The sequence below is a fragment of the Centrocercus urophasianus genome, unplaced genomic scaffold, assembly GCF_019232065.1.
Source record: "Centrocercus urophasianus isolate 14NV4802_14NV808 unplaced genomic scaffold, USGS_Curo_1.0 seq_18, whole genome shotgun sequence".
Taxonomy (NCBI): domain Eukaryota; kingdom Metazoa; phylum Chordata; class Aves; order Galliformes; family Phasianidae; genus Centrocercus; species Centrocercus urophasianus.
This window is the reverse complement of record NW_024884733.1, coordinates 3,019,222-3,039,056: the sequence shown is the minus strand read 5'-3', so window position 1 is coordinate 3,039,056 and position 19,835 is coordinate 3,019,222. Positions and strand designations below refer to the sequence as shown.

Here is a 19,835-nt window from a genome sequence, read left to right as displayed (position 1 = left end):
GCTGGTGGGTGGAGGAGCTGCCAAGCACCAGGGCTCTGCTTCCAGCAGCCCTGCCGTGCCCAAGTGCTGAACTAGTGAAAGCCTCGCCGTGGCTGCTCAGGCTATTTGTCTGAGTAATGAGCTTTAAACGAGCTCTGTCCTCTGAGAAATCTGCATTTACAGCCGGAGTTCAAAATAACAAAGGTGGTGAAAAAACACGGTCTTGTCCTGCTGTTGGTGCAAGTTCCAGAAGAGCTGAGCGCAGACTGCTGCTGACACCAGAGTGGGGGGCAGTCCCTGGGCTGCCATTTGCTCTGGATTTGGTAGGGCATCTGTGTGAGCTTTCTAGTAATGTTCCGGACTGTGGATGTTGAAGATGATGAGAAAGGAAACAGCTGGGAAAGCTGGGCAGGCTCACCCCCATCACAGCCACCCACGGTGTGCAGGTGCCCGGCCTGGCTGCGAGGAAACCCCACTAGGCAGGAGCAGTCAGCTACAGGAGACAGGCACAGAGCTGAGTACTAAACCATTTAATTCTCAAACCACTCACATGCATAATGTTCTCTTACACCGTGTTAAAAGAAAGAAGAAAAATGCAATTTGTTTTTGATACAAACAGAAGTTCAAGTATACATTGCTAGAATTTTCAAAGATTCCTACCCAAGTCGCTAGATTTTTTCATTCACATTGTTCTTAAAGCTGTCCGACGAGAGCACTTATTTGCTGAACTGCTGAAATGCAATTGTACAACTGCACAACCCCTCCACCTCGGCCTTGTGCCCCTGCCACAGCTCTGCTGCTCACACTTCAGCCCCTGCCCATCCCATGGGGCACGGAGCAGCACGGGGACGGCTGGTGGGATCGCTGAGAACAGCAGGACCACGCTGCAACCTACTGCAGACCGAGTGTGAGTACAGACTTCTTTTTTATCTTTTTTTTCATTGCAACCAAGAATAAAATTAAAAATAAACAATAATTAGTACAGCAGGAAATTTTCTTAAGTGTGAGAATAAGTCTTGAGGGTGAGGACGTGTGTCCTACGCGTTTGAGTTATAAGCCAAGAGTCGATGGTGACAGCACAGTTTCTCTTACAAATGCTTACTCTGCAACCCAGCTCTGAGCGGAATCAACAGGGGACACGTGGACTTGGACTATTATTATTTTTAAATACTCAACTGCTGAGGGCTCCATATCCACAATATGAAAAACCTCACACCCCCAGGAACAGCCTCACCTTAGCTCAGCCCTGTGCTGCGCTGGACCCGGGGGCACCGTCTGACCTACTGTAAATGGGTTAAATTCTCCCTACAGGCAAAGGTGGTGGCGGGTTTTGTTTTTGTGACCGATTTACAACCGGATTGCAACAGGCCCCATCCTGTTGTTGCCTTCGGGTGGGACTCCTGCAGCAGCACAGGCCCAGGGGCACGCAGTGGGAGGTAGAGCTGCAGTAGTGCGCGGGCACGCGGGCACCGTGCGTTGGGCAGTGCTGCTCCCTGGGCTCTGGCTGACAGCGAGCCTCCGCCGGGACGGCCGCCTCAACAGCAGCCGTGCTCACCTACCAGTTAAAGTGCATTTCTTCAGTAAAGGGTTTTTCTTTTTTTATTTTTTCTTTTTTTTTTTTTTTTTTTTTTTTTTTTTTTTTTTTTTTTTTTTTTTCTTAAAGAGGAACCTATTTTAAAGTGCTGTTCTAGTTTGGAAAGGGACTCTGTTTAATTAAAAATAAAAAATTTAAAAAAAAAAAAAATGGCACCTTTTCACAGGTCAGATCTGCTCCCTGTATATTTGTACAAGACATAAAACCAGGGAGTCACATCTGCTGAGTAATGACCGACTTATAAAAGTTGTTATTGTTATTGAATTTATTGCTTTTTGCTGCTGCCTGCTCCCTTGGGGTGGGAGGGAGGTGGGTCCTCCTCACCTTCACGCCCTCCATCCCTCCCAGTGCAGAGCACGTAACCCTGGGAGCCTCGCTGTGACATACAGACCCACGGGGCTCACAGAGAGCTGCTGGCACTGCAGGGTGCTCCCCAGTGCCATTTCCCTGCTCTAGAGCCCCCCTGTGCTGCTGCCACACGGAGGTAAGGAAAACAACTCCAAAGTGAATGCTTTGCTGACAGCACGTAGCGTGGCAACCTCAGCACTCCGAGAGAGAGAGAGGTAGTTACTGTCCTGGGACTCTGCTGCTTAATGCAACACGCTTTCTGGAGTGATTGCTCAGATACAGAACGGAAAAGCTCCTGTGCTCTTTATAAAGTTATCCCAGTTAAATCCTCCTGGTGAAGACATCCTTGACTATTCCCTCCAAGAAGCTCTTATATTTTAGAAATTGATTGTCAGTTTAGTTCATTAGGAAATCAGGCGTGATTAGCAAATTGCTACACAAAGCTGCTTACGTCGTTAACTGTGCGCCAACGCCTCTGCATGGAGCGCTGGGCTGCAGCTGTCCCTGTGTGCAGACAGAGTCCTCAGCCCCATCTCCCCCAGCATCACCACGTAGGGCAGCACTTCATGCTCCCAGCAAGCTGGATGGGAGCATGAAAAGAGTGACTGGTGTCATTCACAGTGTTGTACAGGAAAGAGGAGGGTGATGCTGGGGGAAGGTGGGGGCAGAGAGCACCTTGGGCTACAACAGGGCTTCACCTCGTGTTACAGGCGGTGGAGAAGTGACCGCAGGAGCAGGGAGCTGTGCATGGTTCTCATCCTCAGTTTCCACCACAGAGGATCCCTCTTGCTCCTCAGTTCATCCTAACCAGCAGCAGTTCTACGTACACAACAAGTGTGTGTTATTTAATGACAGCGTTCCCTTGCACTTTCAAATATCTCTCTGGCACTTGCTCTCTGCCAACAGAGCTTCTTCCCCAGGCACAAAATTCAGGGAGCCAAGAGGTGTTTGCCTTATGCCAGGGGCCGAACAGCCAGCAGCTCCACTGCTCCCCAAGCACACTCTGGGCCAAAACCAGAGCTGTCCTCCAGAGAATTGCACCATCCCGTTTTGTTAGTGTCACGCAGTTGCTTCCTCAGCCCTCACCTCCGTCAAACCAACGATTGTTCAGATACCAACTCCCACGCAATGGAGCGTTAAATAAAAGCTTCACAGTAATCCAGAGTTGCCTCAGATGTGTTAGCACTAAGGAAATGGCATCACAGAGCACCCATACCAAACCAATGCCTGCAACACACCGACTAGCACGCAGGCCCCAGACAAAACTCTCTGTCTCAGGACAGCTCCTGAACTTGGCCAAGTGGGGAACTGGTGCAGAAACATCTTCAGGTGATGTTCCCACAGAGGTTTCCCAGCTGTAGTTTCATGATTCCTCCCCCAGCCTCAGCAGCTTTAATCCTATTCTGATGCTGCTACTCACTGCATTTTATAACCACGAGTAATTCACCAATCTAGCTTCATTCTCACTTTACAATTAGTTTCACAGTTTCGTGGGCCGTGGCCAATGGTACTGGGTCTGACTGCAAATGTAACAGGAAGGTTCAAATAAATAAGCTTCACTCAATTTATAATAAAAATAATGAAGACATTTAACTGTAAAACTGAGGGGGGTTAAGTACAAAATCTACGTAAAGTTGGAAGCTTAACATAACTGACAGTCTGCAAAAAAAAAAAAATACACTGATTTGCTTTAAAGTACTGACATAGACAACTGCAGAAACACGATTAACTCAGAGTATGTCAGGTTAAACGAGGAGTTACACAGCAGTACTTAAATGATACCTGAATATGTTTCAAAAGCTTAACTGATATGAACTAGGCAGCCTGTTACAGCTGCCCGTTGTTACATGGTAATTCTTCAAAATAAAATACAAATCTAACAGAAATATAGCTTGGCTTAGTCCAAGGAACACAGGCTGCTGCACTCAGGCACAGCAAGCACCGAGCCTCTCCACAGACTGCTGCAGACAAGATGCTGTGTCACAGGTCTATCACTAGCAAATGAAAATACAATGGTAATGCATGGGCAGGGTTGGAGCCTCTGCCCCTCGCTTCGTGTAGCACAGCACAGGGACAGGGACCCCCAGCTCCCACCTCAGGGCAGGGCCACCTTCAGGCAGCTGGCTCGGGGCTACCTTCAGGCAGGGGGGAGATCCCCCAGCCTCTGTGGATAACCTATTCAGTGTCTGGCTGTGCTCAGGGTGAAGAAGCTTCTCCGTTACACCTAACCTGCACATCCCACGCATTAGCTCCTGCCTGCTGCTGCTCCTTGCACCGTGCATCTCGGAGATGTGCCCGGCTCTGTCTTCTCTGCTCTCTGTCCTTCATGTAGAAGGAACGCGGCACAGCAGGGCTCCTGCGCTCAGCCCCAGTGCCCAGCACCTGCAATCAGACATAGATTAGCTTACAGGCTTTTTATATTTGCCAGATCTGAACTCAGGAGCTAAAAATGGCACTGTGTGTATACCCCGAGCTGTGAGCACGCACTAATCCTGCAGGAGAGTATGAAGGGAACTTATTTGATCAGCAGCAGCGGGCGGGCAGCTCATTGCTGCTCGGTGCAAGGACGCAGGGCAGCCTGCTACAAAAAGAGGCTCTGAGAGGAGGCACGGCCGCTGCCAAGCCTGCAAGAGACATTGTGGTAGAGCTGGCTGCAGAATTTGTGCCTTCCTTGGATAGGCAATTACTCTCCCGTGCAGAACGATTAGCAAGATTTTATCTCTGACCTTACTTCCATTGGTGACAGCAAAATGTGCCCCTCCATAGAGGTTACTGAAAAACAAACACGCCTCTCAACATCAGTCAGCAGCAAGCGCCTGTTTGCTACGGCACCTCATTGGCCACTAAACACACTGGCAGCTCTGTGTGGCCCTTCTCTTGCTCCTGGTTGTGCCAGACTACATTCTGATTTGCTGCCTTCCCTCTTTTTATTTCTGGGCTTGCCAGAATACACTTGTTTTCCACAAAACAGCTAAGTGCCATGAAGAACATGGCAAGTTTTAAGCCTCGATTCTGTTTAACAAAACCATTTCTCTGTACCTCAGGGCTGTTCAGAGGCCTTCAGAAGGCCCTGAAGACCATCAGGGATGGCTGTAATTGCTGACAGCACACGTGAGCCAGAGCCCTGCAGCACTGCACCTGGCTGCAGCTCTCCTCCACCTCAGTGCAAACCTCCCAGCCCTGATCCACCACAGCCAGGAACAGCAGGCTGGGGGAGATGGAGGCAGAGCCACAGCCAGCACAGACACAGCCTGTCCCAACAAGAACTCCTCCAGTCCTGCGACAAGAAGGGAGGGCAGCAAATCCAGGCCTCAGTTCCCCTGCAGGGAAGTCCTGCTTCGTCCAGCAAAGGTAGCTGAAGTGCCAGCTGCACTGTTCCTGAAGCAGCTCCTCCAACACCAAGTCCGACTGGGTGAGAAAAAAAACAGAGCTTTAAAACAGTAACTCATACTGCCTCCCCTCAGTCAAACCTTATCCAGAAAATCTTAAACCTGCCCAAGGTTCCAAATCCCTAAGGCTCACCAGAGCAAACTCTCACACCTTACTTGTATCCGTATTTTTGTCAATACAGATCTTTTGGAACTCCCACCTCAAATGGTTCCTCCTGTTTCCAAGACACATCATTTCATAAGCTGTAATACTTTGGTTTACAACTGGATTAAAATATAAATTAAATAAGAATAATGCTAAATGAGCTTATATTGAAACACTTTATATATGTATACATATATATGTATATACAGTATGTGTGTGTGCATTCCCTAATGACAGCTAGAGGAAGCAAAAGTCACTCTGCAAAAGCTTCTACTCTTCCAACTAGCATGGTCAGCTTATCCATTGCAACAATTCCCTGTGCATGAAAACTAATGGAGCACTGGAAGGTGGCACTGGTAAACAGCCGGATCGCACAGACGTTCAGGAACGGAAAGGTAATAAATTATAAGAAGCAGTAGTAACGTGTTCACAGTTGGGATGAGGATAATGTTAGATGAAACCTGAATTTTCTACAGTCCCTAGGAATAAAAAGTCAAACAGGTCAGTGAAGATTACAGTCGGATATCTTTTAGTTCAACCTAAAAAAAAGCCATGGTCGGATCTGACACAAAGAAATGGCAGGAACCGCATGGCAGCTCCCCAGCAGACAGAGCTCTGGTACCTTCAGATCAGCAGGAAGACCTCCAGTACCTGTGTGGGACCAGCACGCAGCCCAGCCCTGCTTCCATCACAGCCACCATCCTCGCAATGGCAGCATTCACAATTTGCACAATGAAACCAACCCAATCAATCCTACGCTCGGAAATAAGATGCTGCCAGGCCTTCCTCTCCCGGCACCTCTCCTCCAACTAGCACCCCAACCCCCGCGGTTCAGGCACTCCTATACCCTCTGATTTTCCCTATATTTCACACAAGAGAGCTTTTCATCGACAAACCCGAGGCGGCTGGCAAGAGATGGCAGGACTCCTCAGATTATTTCAGAGCAGTAACAGCTCCACGGAAGACCCCAGGTTTCTGGCTGTGGTTATGGCTCAGCTCCTGGGGGAACTCGGAGCCCAAGCCCAAATGAAACACAAGACATTTCCTGAACCAAAGCCCCTGGATTTCTCCCATCCTCAAAATGTTCCTGACATGGTAACCACAGCACTGGTGCAGCTCAGTGCAGGACGAGCGCTGGGGCCTGCCCCGCCGACCTGCCCCAGCACTGGCTTATTCTGTGTCTCTAAGCGTGCTGTCACCCTGCTGTGATGAATTCCCATTTCACGAGCCCTCTTTGCTCATCCCTCACCAGCTGCTGGAACGAAGCAGCCCTGCTTGCTGTCCCAAGCTCCTGTTGCAGGAGAACAGCAAGACATTTCGCTCGTCTCTCTCCCAGCCATTCCTCCCCAGAGGAAGGCTCGGCTTTTCTCAAAGCAGCAGCACAGTACGAACATAATTCTCATTATTTTCACAGCTATTCACAGGGAAGCTGGCGGCAGCGGGGACCATCCGAGCGCTTTGCTCTGCTGTCACTCAGGGCTTTCTGCAGGCTGCTTGGAGAGAAGTGTTACACTTGGCATGAGGAAGGTTTCTTTGCCACAGCAAAGAAACTGAAAGAAACTAAAAGAGGTAAGAAACTGAAAGAGTTAAGAAATGTGTTCTCCCTCTGACACTGAAGCCTGCAGAAATAGAGGACGTCCCCCCTGCCGCCTGAGGCAAGCAAACAAACGGGTCAGTGAGCCCCAGCTGAAGTTGGCAGAAATGTTAAGTTACAGAGGTATCACGACAACACTTCGCTTCACATCCTCCTTGAATCACAGTTGAAATCACAGTTTTGGCAAAGGGGAAAAAGCCGCAGCCAGACGTGGAAACGCAAAGCTGTGCCTCAACCCGTCACAGAAGCATTCGTACTTGGAAAGCCGGCGTCTGTTCCTCCACAGCTTCGGCGCGACCGCAAAGAGCTCGGCGCAACCAAGGACGCCATCACCACACCGAGCAGCTCTGCCAAGCTGGGAAGCTCAGCCCAGGTTTGGCCACACTGCACGCGACCTCCAACCCTTTACTCTCCAATCGCAGCCCTGTCTGCACCGAGCAATCAATCGCCGAAAGAAAAGTTAGGTGAACACTTCCCTCCGAACCGATTCCCTCTCCTGGTGCAGATGGGCTTCGACTGCTTTCAGCACTGCTCGAGAAAACGTCAGAGGCACCGTGATTTCCACACATACATACATATACACATCCATTAAATGTACAGAAATAATATTAAAATGATTCCCACTACCATACCTTATACTGACTCTAGCTACAAGCTATAAACTTCACCTCGGTGAGGCCTGGGCAAGAATATTGGCTCTTTTGCATGCAATCAGAAATGATCATTTATACAGTGGCAACCTCTGCACTAAAACAAAACAAAACAAAACAAAAAAACCCAGAGGAAAAAATAAAGACCTTTCACAAGCTTTGTGTTCAGACTAGCCTAGAACAATATGAAGGAACAAGGTAATGATTTTCACCAGGCCAATCAGAAGTAGCGAATCAGCCCAACAGGATTCCAACCTGGGCTGTGGATGCTCCTCCATTCACAGTATCAATACAGTAAAAAAAAAGCCCAAAAATCTGCTTGAGAAACTCGCAGCTATGCCATACAAGTAAGGCATTCACCATCTCATCTCCATCGCTACGCACTGACGGATCGGTTGCCATCTGTTTCAGACCAATGCTGCTTGTATAGCAGTTACTGCACCTTCACCCCTCTCTTCACAGCAAGCTTAGCAGGGAAACTTTCCCACTATATTTATATATAATATATGTATATAAATAATTTTATGTTTTTATAGTTTGGTAGTATTCTTTTAAAAGTTCTATTTTAAAACACTTAAAAATCTTTTAAGCAACTAAAGTAACTTCTGACGCTCTCTAGTGTGAACAGGATAGCATTTCAAAGTTTGTAACTCTTTCTCTTAATGATTTTTGGTAACTTCAAAAGCTATGACTAAAGCAGCATCTCTGCATATCTCCACTCCTCCCACACCTCAATTGCAACACAGCCTGCCTCAGCCACCTCTGAGCTCTCATCTGTTGTCACTGCTCTCCGGCGACCGTACTGCTTGACCTCTGATAGGAAACTGAATGGGGTGGCTGCTCAGAGAGTCATTCCCCACGTGATGATGCACTTGACAAGAGAGAAAGAAGGAGAGGAAGGAAAATGGAGTCGAGATATCAGTTTTCCTGTCCAAAATGCTCAGTGAACTTGTACTCTGCAGGCTCCCTGCTCGGAACACTGGCCGAGGTTCCTCTGAGGAGCACATCCCTAGTACTGCTGATGAACACCAAGCCCTTCCCTCCCCCGCACACAAAAAACATTCATTAGAGCCACGTCTGCCTTCTGAGTGACGTGGGAGGAACAGTGAGACCCCTCACCTGCACAAAGCAGAAGCAAGGTAAGAGTACTTCCCTCTTCCCCAAATTCTTGCCTTTAAGGAGGTAGGGAAATGATCACGAGTCCCAATCTGGACTGGGGAGAGCAGGGCCAGGGGTGTTCCCCGTGCCCACCAGGGTGCAGTCAGACAGCAGGACGACAGGACAAGCTGCAGTTTCACTTGGGAAGCCTGCCGCCTGCCAAGCCCACACTGTAACTGCTTGCCCGGCTTCCTTTGTGAAAGCAGGATGGAATGTTACTTTTTCAATGTCTCATTGCTCCTCCCATCATCTTAAGGATCAGAACCTCATCCTTCCATATTATACACATTAGACATCCTCCAGAGAATCCCTTCAAACAAACGTCCTCTTCCAAACCCAATCTGCGCAACATGTCGCTCATTTCCCTCTCCATCATGAACAATTCGGCACCAGAACCAAAGAAAACTCTTGAAGTATTGCATATTTTTAAAAAGAAGACTTCTTCAAAAGATGTCGAGATATTTGCACTTCTCTACCTGTCCCATGCTGTTCCATTTATGAAACACGTAAGTACGTGCAAACACCTATGATACACAAGGCAGGCATGTCTCTCTGGGTTTGCCAAACTTGCTCTAAACGTCAGAACTGCTTAGAACTTGAAGTCCATGCAAGGGGACAGAGTCATGATTGCCCTAGGAACCATGAAGATTCCCAAACCCTTAGAAGGAAATAAAGTAAGGTTTTGTTTTTGCGTTTCATCGATAAAAAACTTATCAAATTAGTTTGTAGAAACAAGTTTAAAAGCAACCACCCATGATTGCTTGGCTGGGATTATAGTATCTCAGTAAACCATATTGCTGTCATAAAATATCAAGTGCGTGTCAAGGGAGAGCTGGGGTGAAGGACGACTTTGGTAGCCAGCCTCTAACTCCTCTGTTCAGCCAGTCCACAAACCTCTTCCTAAAGCTTGGCAACAGCCAAAGCATGGCAGTGCACTGTCCCGGGTCAGGGCACTGTCCCGGTCAAAAGACGCCTCTCCCCAAAAGACCCCTCCAAACCTTCTTCCAACACATTAAGAGTAATGCAGACCTCACAGCTGCTAAATCTTACTTTCAGTAGCTGAAGCGCTTCCAATTTTGCTGACCTCTAGAATGAATACTGCTTTCCAGCCTTGCCCTTTCTTAACAAGGGGCTGGAGGCCACGCACCTGGGACGGGCAAGCCAAAAGCCCTAAAAAAATAGTTGGAGTAGAAATGTAAAAAGAGACACACCAAAAACAAGACAGGGATAAATACAGTGAGGCAAGGCAGGTTCCACCAGGACAGTCTGATTTCTTTAACGTGGCAGCTACCTGGGAAAGGGAGAAAGGCGACTGCCCCTTGCCCTGCTCTCCCCTCGCCGTTGGCTATGGCGAGGAACAGCCTGGCTCACCTGCTGGGCCACGATGCTGCTGAGAAATAAAAGTGACTGTTGTCCTGGATCACTATTAAACATTACAAAAATTTAAAATCCTGTCGATCCCTGAATAAGATGATTGACACAGTTGTCTTGTTTCTCCCCAGGAGGAATAAAGGGGAAAAACGTTTAACACTCTAAGTGTGTTTGTGTGTGTGTGAGAGAGAGAAAGAGAGAGAGAGAGATTTTTCTGTTTTGGCAACATCTTGGGAGCTTCTTTCTGTCTGGTGGTGGCATTGCACTAATTACAGTACCAGCCTGTGAGGTTGGTGCTGCCTCCAGAGCCCGAGTGGGAAGACGGTCCTTTCTCCCCAGACTCCACAGCCGCGCTTCAATCCGGCCCAGTAGTGGACACAGATCCCTGTGCCGTCTCCCCCACAGCGACAGCTTCCTCCTGCGGGGGGGACTCCTCCTCCGCCTGCCCCCGGGACGTGACCGTGGTCTCGGGGGAAATGCTGTGAGGCCCCTCCAGAGGCACACAGCCCGGGTGGTTCTTGCGAAAGTGCTGGTTGAGGATGGCCTGGAAAGGGAAGCTCTTGCCGCAGACGTGGCAATGAAAGGGCTTGTTGCCCGTGTGCTTGCGGATGTGATACTCCAGCTGATCCTTGCGGGTGTACTTCTTCCCACACATGCGGCAGACGAAAGGCGTGATGCCCATGTGCAGACGCATGTGCCGGTCCAGGCTGCCCTTCTGGTTGAAGGATTTGGCACAGTAAATGCAGGTGAGCCGTGGGTTGTACCGGAACCAGCGCTCTGACACTTCCTGCTCCCGCAGGTATTCCACGTAACCGCTCACTCCGATCATGGCAGATTCCTCCCCCTGCCCAGGAAACAACACAGATTTAGAAAAACAGTGTATGGGGACTGCTGAATCACGGCCTGAACCTCGGATTGATCACCTGAGGCCAGCAATGAGTCAGCCATGGGAGCAATTCACCTGCGCTGCTGGAAGGGATGGAGCCAGGCTGCACCTCTCCTACACCCATTTAAGAGCTGACTGCCAGTGGGGAAGGATCTCTTTCTCAAAATCCCTCCTTTGGAGTTTTACATTGAGCCCAGGATAGGGGTAAGCATTCTATCTATTCTCTTCTGGTATAATAACTTGCTTAGCTAAACTCTCTTGTTTATTTCATAATTATGACATCTGTATATACATTGATTATACAAATAGGTGGCTTGATAGAAAAGAAGGGAAGAACATCTGCTGCTTGTTCCTCTAAGCCCCAGTCCAGTCAAACATCGAAGCATGTGCCAAGCCTAGAAATCAACAGCACTAATGTCTTCAACCTCAAGCACACATTTAAGTGCTTAACAGGAGCCTTGGGGCTGGAAACAAATGAGCAATCAATTAGAAACCTCTGCTCCACAGCCCCTTCTGCCAAGCCACTCTCTAGGTCTGGGGAAGAAAATACTGCCTTTGTCAGAAGGGCACTCAGCCACTGATGGAGCTGTGGATCAAATAGGTCAATTCATGGTATTCTTTTTTTTTATTCTTTTTTTTTCCCCTTAAATTTGGGTCAGTTTCACTGTGCCCTATTTTACTTATTCAGTGTTTAAAAAAAAAAAAAAAAAGCCAGCTGATGAGCTTACAGTAAAACCAAGGTGGAGTAAACTCCAAATCACATCTGAAACTCTTCAGGTGTCATTTCACAGGTGTTATTTATTCAGGTGTCATTCAGGCTTCATTTTATCACAAATGATGTTTGCCTAAATTCTTATCCAATCCATCTACCCCCGTGTCATGGCAGGGGAAGCCACAGCACAGAGAGCTGAGATGTGTGGTCCAAGACACACAGCCAGGGCAGCAGGCTGCCAGAAAGACAAACAGCTGAGGGCTGCACTGCTCTAGGGCAGCCATGGGCACTGCTTTCTGGAACTTTCCAGAACTATCACATCCAAAATGAATGCGGGCAGATGGCCCCGATTGCCTCCGTGTTGCAGGATGCAGCGTTTGCATCCCATGCCTGTGGCATTTCCTGACGATGCCAAACACAGACAAGCAAGCAGCGTAAGCACAGGAGAAGCTCTTCTCTGGCTGCTGGGGCTGGGCACGTGCAAGCAGCAGCATAACCACGTCAGGTGCCCCTGAAATAGGCTGTTCAAGCAGTGGCAAGCTGCAGGGAATTAAAGGAGATGCATCATGCTATGGTACTTTGCTTGCACTCTGCCACCAGGCAGGGATTAAAGGCAAACTATTTATAACACCAGTACAGGAACACCAGAAGAGTGCAAGGTGATAATACTGCCCTGCATATGCTGAAGCCTACGGTTCTAAGTTTGAGGCCATCTCACTACAAAGAAATAACGGCAGCTTTTCCACACTAGGAGCTAAAATTGCTTTTTATGTCGCGTTTGCCCTGGAGGGTTAGTTTGACCTGAAATTTTGTAGATGAATTCTGAGGACCCAAAACAAACCTTCAGAAAAATAGGAACAAAAAGGTATCATCTGGTTTTTTGAAGGGTATTAGGAAGTTAGCAGATAGAAATTGTGATTTTTTTATTCCTCTCTTCACTCGCTCTCACTCAAGGTCAGAGCAGCCTGCTAACTTCTCACCTGCTTCCAGCAAAGTCACTTGATTACAAACTGACACATTGCTCATGTGTCAGGAACACGAGAGTCATACTATGCAGTGCTGGGTGATGCACTTGCACTACAGTGTCACTGCAACGCTGACGGTATGCAAGAAAGAAACTAGACAAAGGACAAAACAGTACAAACCCACAGGGTAAACCTACAGCCACCTGACGCTCCACCCAAAAGCTTTACTGGTGTAGCACTGGGAGGGCTTTTGGGGATGGTTTTGATACTAGTAGGAAAAAGCTCAGATGTTGTCACCCCTCAGCCCTTCTACAGAAGCCAGCTTATACCTCCTCCTTCAGCTCAGGCATTTGCTGTCAGCACTTTAGCAGATACAGCTCTGCAGGTGAACAAAGTTTCTCCGCAGGAGCTGGTGGCCTGCCCAGAATGAGGGTTGGCATTTATGCCCTCAGACAACAAGAGAAACTCCTCATGTCTTCCAGCTATCTGGATGAAATCCCAAACAACAGACAATCGGTTTTAAATCATATACTGATGGCATGCGATCTCAGTGCACACAACTGAACCCCTTGCCACAGCAAATGGTTCTTGTTTCTCAAGCAGCATTGCTTGTAAATGCAGAGCATTAGATATTACACCACGACATAGTCCCCTTAACCTTCAACGACAACGTTTACTTGCAAACCTCTAGAGCTGCCTACCTGGGAACTGGGCTGCTTGGGCTCATCCATCCGCCCGGGAGACTCGCTTTTTGATCTGTACCGCTCAGTCACAGCAACCATGCTGCCAGAAGGGCTAAATCTGTGGGGTGGGGGAAGAGCGTAAGTGGAGTTTTTAATGGGCATCAGGTCACTGTGGTGTGTAGAACAATGGGTGAGCAATAGAGGCACCTGTGTAACATCTCTTCATCCTCACCAGCTAACACACAGGAGGCGGAATGCGGAACAGCACAAGTATAAAGGAAAAACCAAGTCATAGTGGTCTGCAGTTTCAGTCTTAACATCTGAAAAATAAAACTGAGTCATTTGGCTTCCAGTTCAGTAACAGTGAGCTTTTTGGTCGCTACTGCAAGCAAATAAATTGATATGGGCCCGGGGAACTCAGGAACTCTATGGGAGAGGAAACCATTTCTCCAAGGGCGTCCCTCACGTGCCACCCTCATCCTCCTCCCCTCACAAGAGTGACACTGAGACACATCACAGCAGTGATGAGGTGGGTTCCAGGTAGGAAACAACAGATATGGAATGCAATGCAAAAACAGATGCTCAGGGCTAGATGACCCATGGAAAAGAGGTGAGAGGTTAGGAAAGGCTTCCTGTCCCACAGGCCAGCTCAAGACCACTCCCACAGACTGATTTATTAAAGTGATGGAAAATCCCCTGCTTCTGGGTAGCTGTTGCCCCATGGGACCAGAGGGATTGAGATGGAAGAGAACAGAGGCAGATGTGAAGGAAAATCTCCCACAAATCCATAACCTCACAGATACAAACAATCCACCCTTTATCAGCTCTGCTGTTTGGTCTGAGCTAAGGGCAAGAAAACAAATGCTGGAGCTCAGGGGAAGTAGATGGATGGAGAAACAAAATACAGGGTATTTCACTATCTATTACCAATAAAAGCTTTTTGCTCTTTCACATAATCAAAACAACAGTGGAGGCCAAAAGGGTCCCCACTTTGGTAGCTTCAGAAGAGATAAACCCAAGATCCACTGCTATCTTGGGCCACCAGGAAGAAAATTTCCTCTAGACCCATAGCTGGTGACCAGCTAGTCCCTAAAGCAGAGCAACCCACCGGTTCCCAGGCCAGAAGGCATTGTTACAGTGGCACTTTGTGTAACATATTGCATACAATCTCATCGATTCCATCTGCTGAGGTTGAACTGCAACGTCTCTTTTAGACAGAAATCCCACCACAGTTGGAACACTGAGACACAGAGATTCCAATCTATACGTCTGCAAGTGCTAAAACTCGAGTTCCCAAGTCAGCTTGCACATGGAGAACCTGGTCTGATCACGATCCAGCCAAAACATCATAACCAAAACCATACACTCTCTAACACGATAGAAAAATTCCATCAGCTCTTTTGCTTAAGATGGCCACGTGAAATATTAGGGGCAGATATTCAAAATGGAACAATCCAGACAAGTGAAAATCTTGCTCAATCTCTTCATACAGCCAGGGTCAGTAAATAAGCTCAAGAAAACTCACCTGTCAATCTCACTGCTGGTCGGCCTCACCACTTTGGCCCCGGAGGACCCTAACGTGTAAGTCTCTTGGCTTATTGATCCATGGCCCGTGGTGTCGATGACCATAGCAGTGACCTCCTCAGCACTGCTGCCATCTTCTCCTGACGGCTGATTCTCTGTCCCCAGCCACTCCTCCAGGTTCTCTGTTTTAATGCGCACTCCTCCCAGCACCCGGACGTCATCGTCGTTCCGTCCCCCGCGCTCTCCCACTCCTGTCTCAACATACCACTGTCCCGCTCTGTTAATCCGCAGGATGGGTTCCCTGCTTTCCACGTCCGAGCTCTGCTCGATTATCTGAGGGCTGGTGGACTCTGCCGGTGGGCTGAGCTCCCGAATGTCCAGCACTGTGCTAACCTGGCCCAGGCGGCTCCCTTTCAGGGTGTTGTGACGGGGGCTCAGGGAACGGTTCAGATTTGGCGTCACCCGGTGGGACTCCGGGGGTCTCTCCTGATGTTTCGTCCTGGTCTGGCTCAATTCTGCTTCCACCTCCGCCACGTTGATTTTGAAATGAATTCCCTCGAGAATCTGCGTGCATTTGTCTATGATGTGCTGCATCTGCAAGAAACTGGCGGCCGTTAGGTAACTTATGATGTCAGCCAGCTGCAGACATATCCGACCGGTGTAGCAAAAAGAAAGGAGCTGCTCAAAAACAGACGGGTTCTTGATGACAGAAATGGAAACCGTGCTCATTTCGTTCAAGGACATGTGGTCACGGAAGTAGGGCGAGCTGGCAGCCAGCACCACCTTGTGAGCGCGGAAAGCTTGCCCCTGCACGTTGACCACGATGTCACAGAGGCGACCCTGCATGCGCAGCTGATTCAGGTGGCTCAGGACAGAGTTACTGAAGTCAGGAATTTCCAGCTGAATGTTCCCGCTCTTCTCCATGGCTGTCTGAGTTGCAGGTGTACGGCCCTACTGGCAAAGAAAGAAAAATGCCATCGTTAAGAGAGCTGGGCTACCATTTGCATTTAGAACGTCTTTCATCTCCTTTCATTCTGCTTGAAATACTGCAGGTTTTAGAGAGCTTTTCCAGCATTTAATTTACAAGTGGCTCGCAGCAGTTCTCTGATCTTTATGTTCTGCACACCACCTTTTACAAACGTCATGTTAAAACAGACCCTGACAGATCCTCATTCCTGTTCCCTGCGGCTCAAGTGCTCTAAACAGTTCGTTCTGTGAGCCTCAATAAAAGCACATTTGCATTGTAAAAAGAACATAAAAAAATGGTTCAGGTTCTAAAAATAGGTAATGATTGCATAACGGATTAAAATACTTAGCACTTCTACCTTCATAGCATGTTGATAGGGGAGAGCAGTGTTGTTACAATAATTGTCCTTTACAGGACAGGAGCAGGAAGGAGAGAGAACCTCTCTCCACAGAGACTTTTCAAAAGCTGACCAGCACGTATTTGAACTGAAGGCATCTTAATCGTGTCATTAAACCCAAAATATCTGTCATCTGTAGCGCTTCCAACAGAGGGCAAAAAACACACAACAGGCCAGAGGAGAAAAAGAACAGCATCCAACTCTGAACATCAGCCGATCAGACCATCCACCGAGCACAAATGACTCTGTGAAAAAAAGAAGCTAACATTTGTGTAGTTAGATATTGCATACAGCAAAATATGACTCCTGAACAATGGGGATTAGCAAACTAGCTCTCTTAGGTTTTTGGTTTTGTTTTGTGTTTTTTTTTTTTTATAAATCATCACATTTCATTTTGGCAAAGTTTGAAAAGGAGCCCTGACCATATATGGTAAAAATTCGGAATGGTCCAAAATTAGATGTAAACTCACAAAAAAAAAAAAAAAAGAAAGAAAGAAAGAAAAAAAGGAAAATAAATATCTTCATTAAAGACCACTTTTGGCACGAGCAGCTTCCAAGCCGGATGGCATCCGCGCGTCAATTAGGCAGAAAGCTACAGATATCAAAACAATTTCAGGCAGTCCAGGAATATCGAGGCTGATAGTGCCTACTCTGAGAAATCTCCCAATCAAAGGCACTAACACATGCTTAAACTTAAGCATATGTGCCTTTGAAGGACAGGGCTCTAGAGCTTCAACGGGCTTTTTTCTTTCATGCAGGATAGTGCATGTTCATATGCCAAAACAGACTTTGTGCAAACTTGGCAAAATATGTTACTAAACCTGAAGCTGCAGAGCAGCCTGTCAATCTTCTGGGGTTGTGCAAAGGGATTGCTACACGGCAGGACGGCTGCATATCTACAGGGCGGATGAGATCAGAGTTGCATAAAGCTTCCCAAGGTGCAGCTTAACAGTGCCACATCTGAAGGCTTCTTCTCCCCTTTGCTACGTTTGGAGGAAAGCAACAGAACCCACACGAAATGAAGAAGTAACTGTAGTGCACAGGTCCACCTCAACACAGAGTTGAGAGCAGAATTTCAAACACACAAAACGTGGTGAAGCAGCAAATCCGCTGTCTTACCTGTAACGCTAATGGTAACATGCACTGGGGAGGAAATGGGGCTGGCGTGCTGCTGTTCTCCTTTTTTCTTCTGAGGTTGTAATGTCTCAAAACTTTTTGCCCCCTTTGCCTTTGGAAGGAAAAAGAAGAACAAATGTTGCATAGAAGAATAGGGCTGTCCCTAACAGAATCGAGGATGTCAGGTTTTGTCATCGTGTTGTGTTGGAGGATACAGCTGCAGTATTAGCTAATACATGACGTCCCACCCCAAACCGCAGGGCCAAGGAAATACTGAGTCTTATCACACTGATCTTTCCCCACTGCCTGCTCCGTGTTTGTGTTGCATGGACGGTCATTAAAATAGGAAAATGGAAGTGCAGATAATCCAAGTCAAGTCATTTCCTCTCCTACGTGGCCGATATCTCCAGCCCCAACCCTGCAGGCATTTAAATGCGCAGGGCCTTACTCACATCAGCCGTTTCACTTATACCATTAGAAACACACAGCTGAAATCACGTCAAGTATGTGCAAATGTTTACAGGACCGGGGCCCTGTAATCGCATAATCTTCCCAGCCACCGGTTTCTAAAGCGATGAAATCCAAAGCATTCTCTTAATCAAGGCAAACAGACTCTTGCAGGAGCGTGGCCGGCACACATTACACAGGGAGTGCAGGGCTGGGACGCCTGGGCCCAGTCAGGCCTGCAGGGCCGTGGGCAGGCCCAGCACACAGGGGAATCCCACGAGTTCTCAGGAAATCAGCTTGGAAAGCGCAGAAAGAAAAATAAAAGGAAAAGTCAGACGCTGCCTGTCGATGGGGGCTGTGTGCAGCCGGGGTCAGAAGTCAGCTGCTCCCTGGGGAGCCCCAAACTCCGCTTGTGCGCTTGCTCCAACAGCAGGGACACGTCGCTGCCTCCGTACCCAGGGAGCAGCAATTTGTGACACGTTTTGGGGGCAGCCTCAATTAGATGCTGGCGAGGCGTAATCTCTCTGCTCAGAAGACTGGACGCTGACCACGGAGGCAGAGGATAACGAGCTTATACGGCAGCCTCAGCCTTTGTGTTTCCTGGCACCGCACTGCACACTCCTCACCTGGAGGATAAGAGGGATCTCCTGCTGAGCACTGCTCTTCGCAGAGAGCATGCTGAAGACGCTTGTCTATTTTTAATACAATTTAAAGCATCAGCAGCTGCGATTTGGGCTTATCTCAGAAAATGCCTCTTCCCCACTGTGAGGTGGCTCACAGCCACCACGGAGTGCAGCAGGAACCCCCCGCCAGCACTCAGGGTTTTGGGTGGAGGTCAGGCTGGGTGTATCTGTGGGCAGAAACAGTCACGTTTGGGCGCTGGATGGAAAATGTCAAACTTGGGAGACCAACATCTCCCTTGTCAGAAAATTTGGGCGCTGAGCACAGCGGCAGCAGTTGATTTGAGAAGCACTGCGCCTTGGGGCTGAGGAGATGTGCTGTCACTGGCCAAGCCGACGGCTTCCAAATTAAGATGGGACTTGAATAAAAACCTTTCAAAACCCACCGTGAACTGTGAGGAGAGATCACAGGATCATGAAGGCCAGGAAAGACCTCTCAGCTCACCAAGTCCAACCGCAGCCCACCCCACGTCCCTCAGTGCCACATCTCCGTGCTCCTCCAGCCCCTCCACGGCCACCTCCCGGGATGCTGCCTTCCTCAGCCACCAGCGAGCTGCACAAAGCTCGTTTCTTCCTCACCAAATCGCTAACGAGCGATGACTCAAGGCCTTCTCTCCACGAATGAGGCAATTACGGTTAATTTTTAGCCCTCACAGCTACGGAGAGCAGAAGCCCGGCGACACGAACCCGAAGGCGAGCAGCAGCGCATCGCTCCCTTGGCACAGGGACCCGTCAGCCCAGCCCGTCCCCACACGGCACCCCAAGCCCTTCCCTACGGCTCGGCCACTTCCACGCCCGCCGTGCCCACAGCGCAGACCCTTCCCCCCCCCGCCCTTCCCCTGACACAGCTCCGTGCCGCCCCCCGAGCCCCGCCGCCGCCCCCAGAGAGCGGAGCTCAGCGCCGTCCCCCCGCTCCCCGCGAGGAGCTGCAGCCCCCGGCCCCGCTCTCCCCCCGGACGGCCGGTGCCGCTGCCAGCCCCAGCCCGCGACAGCCCCTCGGACAACCCGACGCCTCCCACAGTCCGCCCGCCTCCCCCGCCTCCTTACCGACACGGCGGGCGGCACAGCGGAGGCCCCGCCGGGGCTGCCGGGGGTACGGCGCGGCCGCGCTGTCACGGGCGGCCCCGCTCCCCCCGCCCCGCCCCGCCGCGCCCCGCCCCGCCGCCGGCACCGACCTCCCGGGGGTGGGCACGGCCCCGAGCGCCGGCCCGGAAGCGAAACCGCCCCCCC

The 19,835-nt window shown here is 49.3% G+C and overlaps 1 protein-coding gene across 3 annotated transcripts; it reads right to left on the bottom strand.

Moving 5' to 3' along the window:
• Positions 1 to 494: 494 nt before the first annotated feature.
• ZBTB37 (zinc finger and BTB domain containing 37) lies at positions 495 to 19,719 on the bottom strand. Of its 3 annotated transcripts, none has more exons than XM_042819353.1 (5): positions 19,653 to 19,719; positions 17,482 to 17,590; positions 15,000 to 15,952; positions 13,493 to 13,592; positions 495 to 11,072 (listed from the first exon to the last, which is right to left on the bottom strand). In XM_042819353.1, exons 3-5 carry the CDS (start codon positions 15,920 to 15,922, stop codon positions 10,584 to 10,586), a joined length of 1,512 nt encoding a protein of 503 aa, XP_042675287.1. In that variant the 5' UTR covers positions 15,923 to 15,952; positions 17,482 to 17,590; positions 19,653 to 19,719; the 3' UTR covers positions 495 to 10,583. The 3 variants fall into 3 exon arrangements, with proteins under 3 accessions (XP_042675287.1, XP_042675286.1, XP_042675285.1); XM_042819352.1 differs by having other exon boundaries at positions 15,000 to 15,949; positions 19,653 to 19,713; XM_042819351.1 differs by lacking the exon at positions 19,653 to 19,719 and having other exon boundaries at positions 15,000 to 15,949; positions 17,482 to 19,310.
• Between the last annotated feature and the right edge of the window lie 116 nt (positions 19,720 to 19,835).